This window comes from Numida meleagris, chromosome 2 (genome assembly GCF_002078875.1).
Source record: "Numida meleagris isolate 19003 breed g44 Domestic line chromosome 2, NumMel1.0, whole genome shotgun sequence".
Taxonomy (NCBI): domain Eukaryota; kingdom Metazoa; phylum Chordata; class Aves; order Galliformes; family Numididae; genus Numida; species Numida meleagris.
The window spans coordinates 43,605,849-43,619,554 of record NC_034410.1 but is presented as its reverse complement, the minus strand read 5'-3'; the positions used below and the strand labels follow the sequence as shown (position 1 = coordinate 43,619,554).

At 37.2% G+C, this 13,706-nt stretch overlaps 1 protein-coding gene across 10 annotated transcripts in view; it reads left to right on the top strand.

Annotated features, from left to right (window-relative positions):
* Positions 1-13,706, top strand: part of ULK4 (unc-51 like kinase 4) — a 221,747-nt gene that overhangs the window by 117,222 nt on the left and 90,819 nt on the right. For 9 of the 10 annotated variants that reach the window (XR_002436196.1, XM_021389306.1, XM_021389301.1 and 6 more), the window contains one exon: positions 13,540-13,645. Coding sequence is in view for 9 of the 10 variants with exons in the window: in XM_021389306.1 (XP_021244981.1) it covers positions 13,540-13,645 (106 nt within the window). In the remaining variant the exon portion in view is untranslated. Of the gene's footprint in view, positions 1-822; positions 2,549-13,539; positions 13,646-13,706 lie in introns of those variants that run through there. The other variant, XM_021389309.1, reaches the window with a different exon arrangement.

The following is a 13,706-nucleotide window of genomic DNA, read 5'->3' as shown; positions in this document are numbered from 1 at the left end:
ACTTTGCGTCTGTCATTCTGATTAAGAGCAGCCTGGTGATTTACTGTTCCTGCAGCTGTCAAGGCAAAGGGAAAGCATTTAAAAAAAAATAGATACTGAAGTAAATCTGAGATCCTTACTTTACAGAACAGGAGTTATTGATTGTGTGACTGAAATTTTACTGTGACATTAACACTCTTCTGCCAAATAACTGTGGTGTATCTCTGCTCTCATCTGAATAAATATTGATGTAGGAATGTGGCAGTTGCTGACTGTACATTTATTGACCAACTGCTTTTTGATGACAAAGGTAATAAGTGATTGTGTGCTTCACAATAGCACTTGCAAAAGAATATTGGACGTCTGTGAATGGCTTCTGGCTGGCAGAGGTTCCATATTATGCTTCTGAACTCTGATCATTTACCTGGAAATTTGTCTGGTTTGAGTTCAGTCATCTGTAATGCATTCCTTGTGTTAATGTGTTCTCAAAGAGATCATGCTGAGGGATGATAATTAGATTTTAGTGTTGCTCTTCCACGAAGCAAAACAATTTGAATCTTGAATATTCTGCTTTTTACTTTGTTTTTAATTACAGTCAATTACTCACTGGCTTGCATTACTTAATTACTAAATATATTTTGCATTATAAAGTGCTTTTATAGGTAAGCTTAAAAATCGCTGCTATGCTAAAATAGGTTTATTGTCAAATATACGTAAAAAGATTAAACCTGCAGTGAAGCCAGTCTTAGTTTACCCACTGTTACTTTCTAATTACAACTGTAAGCAGTAGCATTGTCTCAAGGAGTCAGCTGATATTTTTTCAAACTCCTTTTTTTCTTCTAGGTTTGTCTTTCTGATCCCCTGTGCCCATTACAGGGTTCAGTTCCTGTCCCTTCCTTGTGCTGAGCAAGTGGTTCTTTGCTATCCATACGGCTACAGGAAGAAAGATTGTGACCTAGAATGTTTTTTTTTTTAAATTTACTTGGTTGCTTTCAAACTCCTGCCTACCAACTGAAACAATCATCAGTTTCAACATCATGGTATTAAATATGGTGACCGACAGCTTTTGCTCTGCAGTTTGAGAAAGTTAGATCGGTCCCTCTGGCAGCTGTGTAAGCTCTGCTTGGTGGATGACATTGCTTCTAATTTTCTATTGCAACGTCAGGTGATTAGGTATCAAGCTTGGAATTAGATTAAATTGTGTACAAGGACAAAACTTATTTCTCTGAGGTACTCTACTCATTTGTAAAGTAAGCAGCAAAGCAGAAGGGAGGTGCACAAGGGCTGGTTTCCCTTCTCATTGCTGTGGAGAGCTAAGGACTATTCTGTAGGCAGTCCATTATTTACATCAACTGAATATTGCAAAGTCCTACATTTGTTTGCCCTGCAAGTTGTTCTGGAGCAGGATTTAAATTCAGGGCACATAGTTATCTTTAGGGCTCACATCTGGATGGCACTGCAGGAGCATATTGCTGAAAGCAAACAGTAGTGGTTCTGATGGTAACAATGGAGTCTGAGAAAATGCTGGATGCCTGAATAAGATGCCATTAAAAAAGGGGGAGAGAGAGGGATGTCTAATGCAGTCCATTTAATGTAGAACTCTCCAGAGAGAGAAGTGGGGATTATTCCTGCTGCCCTCCTTATTAAAGACTGGTAGAGAAGATGCTTGTTGGGCAAATGGCATCTCCGTTAACAGGCGCTCTGTTACTCATGAATACATTTCTAATTATACCTTAATGATCTCAGCCACAAACAGGAAAACAAAAATCTTTGTCTCCCGGAGTGGTTACCTTAGTGGCTGCAGGATTGGCAAGGCGTAGGTTATCCATCTCCTCGCACTAATCCCAGAGGACTTCATTGTGAGCAATGAGACTTGTTTATGAAGGCGAATTAAATTGCTGTAAAAGGTTATTTCAACAGACAGTTGGGAAATCATAATAAAATAATTTAGTAAAAATGGGAGCTAGAGTATGCTTAATGAAACATGATTAGATTTAATTTTCTTGCTATTTCAATCATTAAAGGTACATTATCCTTTCTCAGACCTCATTTGGGCTCTTTGCCACGGACCCACTTTCAGTAGCAGGCTGAAAGTTGCATGTTCCATTAGGATATGAAAATGGCTAATAACACCACTCTCCTCTCTCTGCTTTTTTTTTTTAAGTTTCATTTACCAGTTTGTCTGATATATTTCAGCTCTTATCCTCTTTCAGCCTTTTATTTCCTCTCACATCTATTGTATGCATTTTGCAGTGTGAATAACCAACCGTTCCTGAGGATAGTTCGAGTGAAATGAAGTAAAACACTAATGTCATAACCTTAATTACTTTTAAATGAAGTATGACTAATTAAAATTTAACTCTTTTGTTTATTACAAACACCTAACAAAATCAGTATATTAGTGAGTTCATATAAAACATGTTTCTGTGCTATCTTAATCCTGTAGTGCAATTTTATTTTTTTTTATATTCTTTTCCTATTATAGTGCAGTGGGACATTGTGTGACATTGTATATGGGATAAAATTTCTGTCTGGCCTCTAGTGATAATAAAGGTAATTCCCGATGGTATTTTATGTCTCTCTCTTAGCATCAAAATGCTACTTTGATCTAAAAGCATCCAGCTCCTTCTCAGGCTGTGAGCTCATATGAGAATAAAATTACCCTGTCTGTAGACAGCTTGGGCAGAACAGCAGCATCTCCCTGGTGGGTGGTGGTTGTGGTTCCATGGTTTTCAAGACTTGAATGCAGTGTTGGAAGGAGGGAGTTGTAGGGCTATGTGTTTTGTGATATTATTCCAGTTAGGATGTAGGTTTCTCTGATGAAGGCATCTTGAGCTCAAGGTCAAATTTCTTCACAAAATGTTAGGGTTGCAGAGAGGGGAGAGAGAGCTCAGTTAATGAGGAATGTCTCAGGGGAAGGGGCCAAGTGCAGACCCTTGTTCAGAAACACCCAGAGGGAATGGCCTACAATGGATCTCTCAGGCTCAGAGAAAACATTCTGACTACCAGGCATGATGTTTTACTTGCATCTCTCACCATCTCCTACTAAAGTTGTGTTTATTAAATTTTTCTTGTTAGCAGAGTTGCTTTAGGCTTTCACTTACGATGTGGAAAAATGGAAGATCTTCAGTCTTTTATGCTTTGTATGAGACTGTGAATCACTGTGTGGTGCAGGTGGTGTGAGAAGTTCATCAGTGTGGACCCAGAGGTGTAAATGTGTTTCCAAATGTTGAACGTTTGAGGGAATGAGAGTCTGGCTCTGTTTTGAAACAACATTGGGCCTCATGTCATACATTTTCAAGTATTGCTAAACTCATTTCACTTGAGTGTTGTACATCATAGTTAAAATAATTGACAAGAAAATGTGTGTATATATGCGTATATAGGCATGCAAGTATTTTGTTTCTTATCTTTTAAAGCAATAGACATAAATTCTCTTATAATCATGAAGTATCTGTTTACTACTGAAAAGAGCTGCATGGAGGGGCAAGAAAAACGTGTTCCTTGGCGCTTGAAGGAACCATGTGTGCAGTGCCTTTTCCTGTGTTTGCAGGAGTCACTTCCTGAAAAATGACCAAAAGCAGGAAGGTTTGTGAATGGAACCTGTGCTTGGAAGACTATGTGCTTCTTTTTGTAAGCTAACATTGAGAGGTAGCAAACACTTGAAGTCATCCTCAGTTTAAAGACACATATGCAGTCCACTTACAAGAGCTTTACTCAAAAGTTTCACTGTGGCATACGCACAGTTAGAACTAGAATAAATTCTAATCTCACTTTTGGATTCTGAATCTTTGCCCCAGTACCATAGTTCAAGTTGGTCCACACCGTCATCCCAGCTCTTTGTTTTTCCTGAGGCTATATATACACAACTTGGCATAAGATGATGATGATGATTCATCTTTGAGTTGAATGAGCACCAAGATAACACTGTGACACATAGGGTGTGAAGAGTATTTGTGTAACATACGTACTGTTTACCAGGGTGCATTAACATGAGGTGGTTGAGAGCAGGGATGATATACTTCTAATTTATGGGAGAAGAAAGTCCAGAGTTTCCCCATAACCTTTTTCTGTATTTCACAGAGATAGTGTAATACACAAAAAAATCATTTGAATTTCCTGGATTTGTAAATATTCAATAATTTGATTACGGTGAAGATTTGCTAATGTTTATGATCCTAAATTAGCTAATTAAAATACCCCAAACACTTACTCATTTATATTGATGCTCGTTTTCACTGTTCAGTCACCTGAAAACAATAGTGCTGAAATGGAGGAAATGCTGAATTTATCCCAATGCTGTAACCTTCTGCAGTGTCAGCAGGGAAGGAGGAGACTGATGGTTTGAAAGGGAGTTGTTATAACTTATGTGTTGGGCCCTAGCAGAATATCGTCCTCCCTTGACCGTGGATATTAAAGAAAAAGCATGCCAAATAAAATCTCCCTGTAATGTTTCTGTGGAATATGTATGAATTTCATTCTTCATTAAATAACTTTCTTGTTGAGAGTTGATGTTTGAGTATAGTGATACAAGAAACACTGCGATGATAAGTAGTTATTTAGCAATTTTCTATTGACGCTTAAGAACTGTGTTTTAACAGATGTAGTTTTCATATATAGCTAGCAAACAGTTTATAATTTCCCTTGCCTTGTCAGTGCCATAGTGTGATTATAGTTTGCTCAGAGCATAATTGCTTGTCTGTCTAAGCCCATGGCTGGAACATGAAAGAAATACACACTGTCTTGTGTGATAATAGTGCTAGCTGCATTTCTCTTCAGTACTTCTGCCAGTCAGTTCACTGAGGAACATTGTTTGCCCTCGTCCGTTTCCTCCCTGGTGGCTTGGTGCCTGGGTATCGGCTAACAGGAGATGTGGTTTGCTCCTACAGGGGTACCTTGAGAGGGAGGGCTAGGAGATGAATTTTCTAGAACATTTGTGCATGCTTTATGTATCCTTTGGGCTGAGTGAAGTGCTGATTGCTCATAGTCTGATTGCTAAACGTGTTTGTTTTCTAAATGCACTCCTCTGTGAAAATGCAAAACCCTGAGGAACAGGTGTCTGGATTAAAAGGGTTGCCTTAAAAAAGGTAGAGAAGAAGGCAGAATTACTCAATGTCTTTCAGACTAAAGATTAACTATTTAAATATTTCCTAAATTCAAAATTCTAACAGAAATGAAGGAATAATAATATCACAGAATTGCAGGAGTTGGAAGGCACTGCAAGAAATAGAGTCCAACCACCCACCTAAAGCAGGTTCCCTACAATAGGTTACACAGGCAGGCATCCAGACTGGTCTTGAAATATCTCCATAGAAGGAGACTCCACAGCCTCTCTGGGCAGCCTGTTCTGGTAGCTCCATCAACCTTACCGTAAAGAAGTTCTTCCACATGTTTGTATGGAACTTCCTGTGTTCAAGTTTTAGGCCATTACTCCTTGTCCTATCACTACACACCACCAAGAAGAGCCTGGCCTCCTCCATTTGCTTCCCACCTCCCTTTAGATATTTATAAACATTAATCGTATCCCCCTTTCAGTCTTCTTTTCCCCAGGTAATGAGATTGTCATCTCAGTAACAGAATATTCAACAGATGCTTCTTTTCATTGGAACAGCTCCTAATTTTTTCAAGTTTAATGTAATTTGAATAAAAAGAAATTATCAGTGTTTTCTCTTGCTATTACTATGTAAAGGTGAATTTATGGAAAAAATGCACTTTGAACTAAATAGTACTTCAAGAGCAGAAGGCAGAAAGCAAAGGGTAAAATAAAAGACTTAAATATGTAAACATATTTTTCCTGCTATGTTTGACATCTCCCCTCAACCAAACTAAGTTTCTTTGTCAGCCCATGGCTTCTTATTCAACACCTTTTTCTACAGCATAGCTGACAGCACTGCTGAGTTTTAAGAATAGTCTGTGAATGTGAAGAGTGAAATATTCCATTTGAGATTAAGGACAATGGGTATTTTCCCTCTCCTTTTCTACTTCTTAAAAGTCTACTTTTTTCTACTTTTTTTAATTTTTTTTTTCAGTTGTTAAGGAAAATGTATCTGGTATTTCAGCCTGGATCTTGCACACCTCAGTGGACAGTATAATCACAGAGTCATTTTCAATTTCTGACTTAACTACTAATTTAGCAATTAGCTAGGTATAGAGAAGTGAGTGGCTTCCAGGGGAGAAAAGACAGTGACCTGTTTCTTAAAAGGTAATGATGGATTAGGGGACTCAGAGGATAGGAGAGCAATGTACAAATCCATGGGTAGTGTAATTTCAGCAGAGATTTGAAACTACATTTTCAGTATCTGATGTGAGTGCCTTACTTTAGTGCCCTATTCTATTATCCTAAGCAGTATGTATCTCTTATAATTTGAATCAAAAATTCCATTCTGAACACTTAACTTTCCTAGTCAAAAATTTTAATGTGATCCTTTGGATAAGTCTAATGAATCTGCGTTCTCCAAATTGACAATATCATCAACAAATTCCCCAAACTCATCTAAGCTTCTTTCCTTGCAATGTCAAAGAGTCTGTCATTTACATCAAAGCAAGGCCTATGTGGAAAAGGGATGTCAGTTGGCTGGTGTCTGTCTATTTTCTGAAGTTGCTTAAGAAGTAACTTTCTGTTGATGCTGAAATTTTTAGTCTGAGAAGTGAATATTTTGGAATGGACGTTTCTTGGGATAAGGGTTTGTTGCAGCTCCCAAGTGACTTTGTGGAATAAACTCTTCACTGTTACTTTAGAGTCTCTGTGGCATTTACAAATGTATGGTAGTAAATACAACGTTACTGCTTTGGTGGTATTAGTTACTTTTAGGGGGCTTCATTGCTTCAGAGTGTGCTGGCATGAGCACTTGCAGAGTGCCAGGATCTTCCTTGACAGGAGGAAGTGTCTTGCTTCGGAGTGGATACCCATGTCACTTCTTTTCCACAGTCTCCTCAGAGCAGGTTTTTCTTCTAAAAGCTGCATTCACAAACACTAGCTTTAATGCTCAGGAGGTTAATTGCTGTAATCCTTTCTAGGTTATTGGAGAAAATTATGTTCTTATAGGAAATTCCTTCAGTTTCTTTGATGCAGAAGAGCTTGGCTCTACTTGCAGAGAGAGGAATCTCAAGCTCCCTCTGTTGAAGGCTCTGTAAAGAGCCGTGGAGAGCATGTTCTCCTTTCCCTAGGTTTTTCAGAAGCAGAAAGAGAATCTTTAAGGTGTTGTGGGTGTCAGAAATTTATGTACAGCTCTGTAGGAAGAAAAATGGCATTTAATTTAGAGATTTGCTGCTGAGTTGCTTTGCATCTCATCTCTAAAAGTGAATGTAGGATTGCATGGCTGGTTATTGCTCTGCAACAAAATTTATCCTGTACCTTTGTCCAAAAATTAGACCAAAGACTGTCGACTAAATTTACTGAATCAGATCATTAGTTTCTGTGCTCTCATCCTCACAGTTGTGCTCCCCATCACAATTTGATTCAGTGAAAAGTGACTAATAAGCTTCAACACCATAGCTTTTTTTCGTTCTTCCTTTTTCGTTTTTTTTTTAAGATGTCAGGGAGACATTTTTCACTAAGAGAGTGGTGTGGTGCTGGCACAGGCTGCCCAGAGAGGCTGTGGATGCCCCATCCCTGGAGGTGTTCAAGGCCCGGTTGGATGGGGCCCTGAGCAGTCTGACCTGGTGCTTGATGTAGTGGTTGACAGCCCTGCCCACAGCATGGGGGTTGGAATTCGATGATCCTTGAGGTCCTTTCCAACCTAAGCCATTCTGTGATTCTATTTTTTTTCCTTTCCTTTTTCTTTCTTTCCTCTTTTTTTCTGTATTTCTTTTCTTTTTCTCTTTCTTTTTTTCTTTCTTATATTTATTCTTTCTTTCTTTTTACTTTTTTTCTTTTTTTCTCTTTGTCAGATAAATATAAAGCAAAAGTAGGTACAAAGTGGAATTCTCGCTTGGTCTTTAGGACCCTAGTAGTTTCTGCTAAAAGTATTATGTGGTAATTTTAGAAGTACATCAGTATCCTGAAATCTTTCTCCTTTCATCATGCGTAAAGTAGTATTGTTGACAAGTCTTCATATGGTTTCCCTCTTAGAGACTTCAAAGATGTCTACCTCTAATTCTGAGCAGATTTAAGCATTCTTCTCTTTATATTGCTTACAAACCTCATGCTTGCTGACATAAGGCAGATTTACAATCTTTAGCTCACTACTAAAATTTTCTTTTTGTGGTTTAGCATGATTTATTCCTTCTCCACATGCTGAAACACGAAGAAAAAAAAGTAGTTACCCTATTAACAAGCTATTAAAAAATACTTTTTGTTCACAGTGCATGGGGTTTGTTCTTTGTCCCTTTATTCTTGTAGGATTTGGGAATGAGAAGAGAAGGGACAGTAGTCTATTGATATTTTCAGTTCTTAATGTTTGGTGTACAAAAGAAGCACTTGCATGATCCTGACAGAAACTGTTTTTCTAAAAGCAACAACTTTCATCTTTTCATTCCGCAGAGGAAACATTCCTTAGAGCTGTTTGTTGTAAATATCACCTTTCCTCCTTAAGCCTCATGAGATTCTGACCATTAGTGCAGATGAAATTGCGTGCTTGTCTCCAAGATAACAAGGAACTTGGGGAAATGAAAACGATGTAACAAATGAGTTTCAGAATGAAATAAAAAGATGGTTAGATGTCTGAAAATCTGAACCTAGATAAGAGAACATACTTGTAAATTGATGTTCTTCTGAAAAAGTATTTTGTGAAGTTTTGTATCACCTGCTGCAATGGGTGGGAGAATGAAATCTATGAGTGTCTCTTTCTGTTGGCTGATACTTGACGTGCTGGGTTCTATTAGTGGCCTTCTATGTACTTCACTTCTTAAAAATTATTCCTGTTTCCCCGTCCTCAACCTCAACCTCCTTTAGCACTTGGTGGCTAAGAGTACAGCTTTTATTTTTTTCAGTATTTGAGCAGTATTCTTTTTGAAAGTTGCAAGACTTCTGATCTACATGTGTGGACTGAATGTATCACTGTTGTGATCCATCCAAGAAGCATGATTATTCCGGAAACTGTTTGCTAGCCTTGTAGTTGCTCCTTACTGTATGTCCATACCCATGGGAAAACATTTAGCAATACTAGCTCTGTAAAATCTACTGTTGAAAAAGGCTATTTTTTGAAAAGCATGATTGCAGGAGAGATGTCTATTTTAGACTGTTTTTCCTTCTGACTTGTATCGTGAATAAGCAAAGTAGTATTACGTTAATGTTAGGGATCTGTATTTATGTGTTTTCAGCTAATGCATGACTGGTCTTTGCATCAAAAGACACAAAATGTTTGAGACCTGTTTAGCGTATTTGTGGCTGCATTAAATTTGTTTCTCAGTGAATTTTGTCATGTGTTTAAAGAACAGTATGTAGGCTACTGTACATGTGTCCCTAGTGGGCTACATGCTAATAATACTGCTTTCCTACCGAGTGGTTCCGCCGTTATATGCAGAAAAGTTTTTCATCCTCTATATCATGCATTTAAAGTAATATAGTGTATCACAGTAAGCTAGGTTGAATGCAGTATTAAACTGTGTTCCTTGTGATGTCCTTGTGAGTATCAATGGTGATCAATCAACCATCACGTAAAAACTGCATCTTTAGTAGTAGTTAGTAGCAGGTTCACTTCTGTAATTTTCATCTTTCAATGGATTTCATGTATGAAAAATCAAACCTTCTCTTTGTAATGTCCTCTTTACTACCTAACTCGCATCCATAGCTTGTATGTGAGCTTGGGAAGGAGAGTCCCTGTACAGTTAGTCACTCTGATTACACTGAATGAGCAGTGCTGCTGTGGAGCACTTACATTTAATTACAGCATATCTGCAAAAATAGCATTTAGAGCCTTTGGTTTTTTAGATTCTTAGTTAAATGAGTTGGAGGCATGTATATGAAGTCTTACAAGTTGTTAACTTCATACCACAATTGCTATCTGATCTGTTATCTAAAATGTAATTAAAATATCGTAGTCTACCTACGCTGCCCTAATATACTGAAAGGCAGAGAAACGATTGCTTTAGACAATAGTATCTTAGTTTCATACTCCCACCTTGCTAATTCATACCCTCTTACCTAACTGGCTTTAAAAAATACTTCAACTTATGTCTTTTGTTAACATGCAACCCTTCAAAATGAGAATGAAAAGTTTAATGGCCTAAATACAGCACAGTCCCATTTGAAAAGCCTGATTTATCTTCTGTGGTTCTTTTTTTATACTAGTATTTCCTTGTTATGCCCTTGATATTTTATAGCTGTCCTTTTTAAGCACTGAAGCAATTAGTTTTGAGAAGGCTGATTCTTCAGGGTCCAGTGCTTTCCTGCCTTTCATTTGCCGAGGCTGTACATTTTAATGAAGTTGTTTCATCTGTGTTGCCAAACACTAGAATTTCGCTGCTTCAATTCTAATTATCTCTGCTGGCAAACGCTATGTTTTATTAAAGCTGTCAAGTGCACTGTTCATTAAATATCCAGTCTGTGGTGCTGTGCACACAAATTAGATCAGCTTTGCTCCTTGATAGATTATGAAGAAGTTACGTATTTTTTTCATAGACCTCTAAAATGTAGTCTAGCTGCAATCAGTGATGACTTAGGTAAGTAAAGCATACCTGTAGCTTCTTGAAACCCAGTATCTTGTCACAAATCATCTGTGATGCATACATTAAAACTCTAGTATTCCAACTGAGTACACTTCCTATAAGATTATTTTATTCATTAAGAGACTGTTTTGCTTCCACAGTATATATTTCCATCTTGAATTCCAGTCTATATGTATTTAGGGTAATGTAAGTTTTTGTTGCGTATGCTTTAGTACAAGCAACAGCTTGAGTATTAGTCTTTCACTAGAGGGTTGTGTAGTATAAGTGATCTTCACTAAAAGCAACGTTGGCTTCATTTTAACATTAGTAACCTGGTAAATGCAAAAGATTGCTATCACAGACAGTGCCAACTTCTTTTATAATTGCATTTATAATTTTATAATTGTATTTATATAAGGTGTTATATTCTGAATGTTCTTTCTGAGAGTTAGGACACTGTGATGATAGACTAACAGACGAAGACGGTGGTCTTTCGAATAAATGTTTTTCTTACCCTTCAGCGATCTGTAAGCAATAACTTCAAATTTATTTTTAGTGTTATGACTTTATGGTATCTCGTTTCTATTTTCCTGCTTTATCTTCTGAAGCATGTGGTGTTTATGCTTTCCAATATAGCTTTTAAATATATTCAGCTGTATTTTAAACCTTCATAGGAATATAGAAGTCATTAATGACATCTCAGAGTGCTATGTAAAGTGAATGGAACTTTGGAGATCCTGGATATGTTCTTTTAGGGTCTGGTAGGAAACTTCACTCCTCCTCATTTCTCATGATACAATATGAAGAGCTCTAGTAGAGATAGAAAATTCTTAGGGCCTTAAGTTGAATAGTAGGCTGTGAATACTTATATATTTCTTCATTCGTTAATGCATTATGCCTTATCAAGTATGTTTCATGGTATGTATAGGAAATAATAGCATTTAATTTTAGTTTTTGAGTGCGGTAACGGAAATTAATTCACTCAAAACCAATATCTGAGCCTCTGCCTATAAAAAATTCCTCGACTGTTAAATGTATAATGGAAAGCATTTTGTTGTTCACATAGTATGGCATAGTATGACCCTTTACACCATTGTAACAGTACTTTCTGAAGAGGCACTGAATACACACTTTACAGTAACCTAAATTTCATCAGACTGGGAAAGAAATAAAACTCTGGAGTTTCTTGCTTAAGCATTTCTTACAGCCGCTTATAATATGTTCACCGGTAGAGATTTGGGTAGTGTGGCTTTTCCTAAATGCAGTTCTGTTGCTTAGTCTTGGCCCAATGTAACAAGTGGCTTATAAAACTAGAGACAGCACTCTGAATATCATTCATAAGTAGACGTGGAGTGAATTCCTGGAAGAATGGTACATGTTACTTGTGATTGCTGCTGGCTGGCTGACAGTCAGGCTAATTCTGCACAAGCTGTGGCACTTAGATGATCAATACAATTTTCCCAAAGAAGGATAAATTGCTGCTGTTTTCAAGAATATATCTGAGACAGAAGGTCATAAATACCTGAGCAGAGATGCAGAAAATAAACTGTTCCTGGCCACTGGCATTCATCTTCTGAAGAAACTTTCAGAAAGGAGGTTTGTTCAGCTGTATTCAAGGACTGAAGTTGCTTTTGGCATTAGAAATACTTCACTGAACTTTAGACCAATCATCTTCTATCTTGTTCAACTTCGAATTTGAACTGTTTTTTCAAGGGGCTACTTCAGGAAATGACTCAGAAGATACAGCATGTTCTGTGACAGTGAAGTAATCAAGTAATATCAATATATTGAGAGATTTGATGGGGCAGAGAAGCCTTGGAAGTGAAGATTCATGTGAAGAAGCTGCAATATGTGAAATAGGACTTTTCATTAATGTTATTTTCACTTTGGATGTATGTTTCTATTTTAGTCTGAAAAATTGGATCCAGTATTTCCTGAACCTCCCGGGGAGATTTGAAATACATTCAGATTTATATTTATATCTAGAATCGGATTTGGAAAAGCTTGTCCTATTTTGGATATTTGGAAGCTAGGTGAATTATTACTGTGACCAGCACGAGTAAATAAATGTTTTGTTCTCACTGCCTTATCCACTCTCTTCAAACTGAGTGTGCAGTTATGTTAAGTGCAACAACAGGAAAAGAATCATAGAATCTTTTGAGTTGGAAGGGATCCCTAAAGGCCATCTAGTCCAACTCCCCTGCAATGAACAGGGATGCCTGCAGTGAGAAGAGGTGCTCAGAGCCCCATCCAGCCTGATCTTGAATGTCTCCAACGGTGGGTCTTACACCACCTCTCTGGGTAATCTGCACCAGTGCCTCACCACCCTTATTGTGAAAAACCTTTTTCCTTATATCCTGTCTAAATCTCCCCTCTTTTAGTTTGGAACTTACTTAGAGACCCTGACACCTTGCTATTATTAGTATAGTCTCAGAAAATTGTCAAAAATCACTGAAGCAATCTTCAAGCATAAGAAAGACATCACAGAAGTGATGTAATTGTATACAGAAATAGACACCTGCTGTGTGTATGAAATTAATTTTATACTTATGACAGTATACAAACAGAGACAAAAAGAGATTTTATGACTTATTATGTGTTATCAAGCTGCAACTGAAAAGAGTAAAATTAATACTATTAATAAAAGTAATATTGTATAAAGGGAGATAATCCTGGTTCCGAATATATAGTGATTAAAGACTGATAAAGCTCAATAGTATTTTTAAAAGACCTAAAATTCTACACGTAACTACGAATTCTTCTGGTTAAAAAGAACAATGAAAATGTTTTGGCCCAAGATTTTATATTTGGTTGCAAGGCGTTGTTATTTTTTAAGTTTTCTGGTGTTTTAAACATTGAAACTCAAGGAATCAGGAGAGCAATGCTTTTGTGTTATGACGTTTTTGGAAGGAAATAGTCTTCTGCTTACCTTTCAGAATGAATACTAGATTTTTTTTAAATTTTTAATTACAGGAACACCAAGACAATATACTAGGGAATACAATGCAAACTGCAGTTGCCTTACTGAACAACGTGGTCGCTAACAAAAGCACGAATATGATGTTACTCTTTGCAGAAGGTATTTTTTTTTTACCTTTATAGTTATTCTATTTCATATATGTTTTGCAGTCTGTTGCATT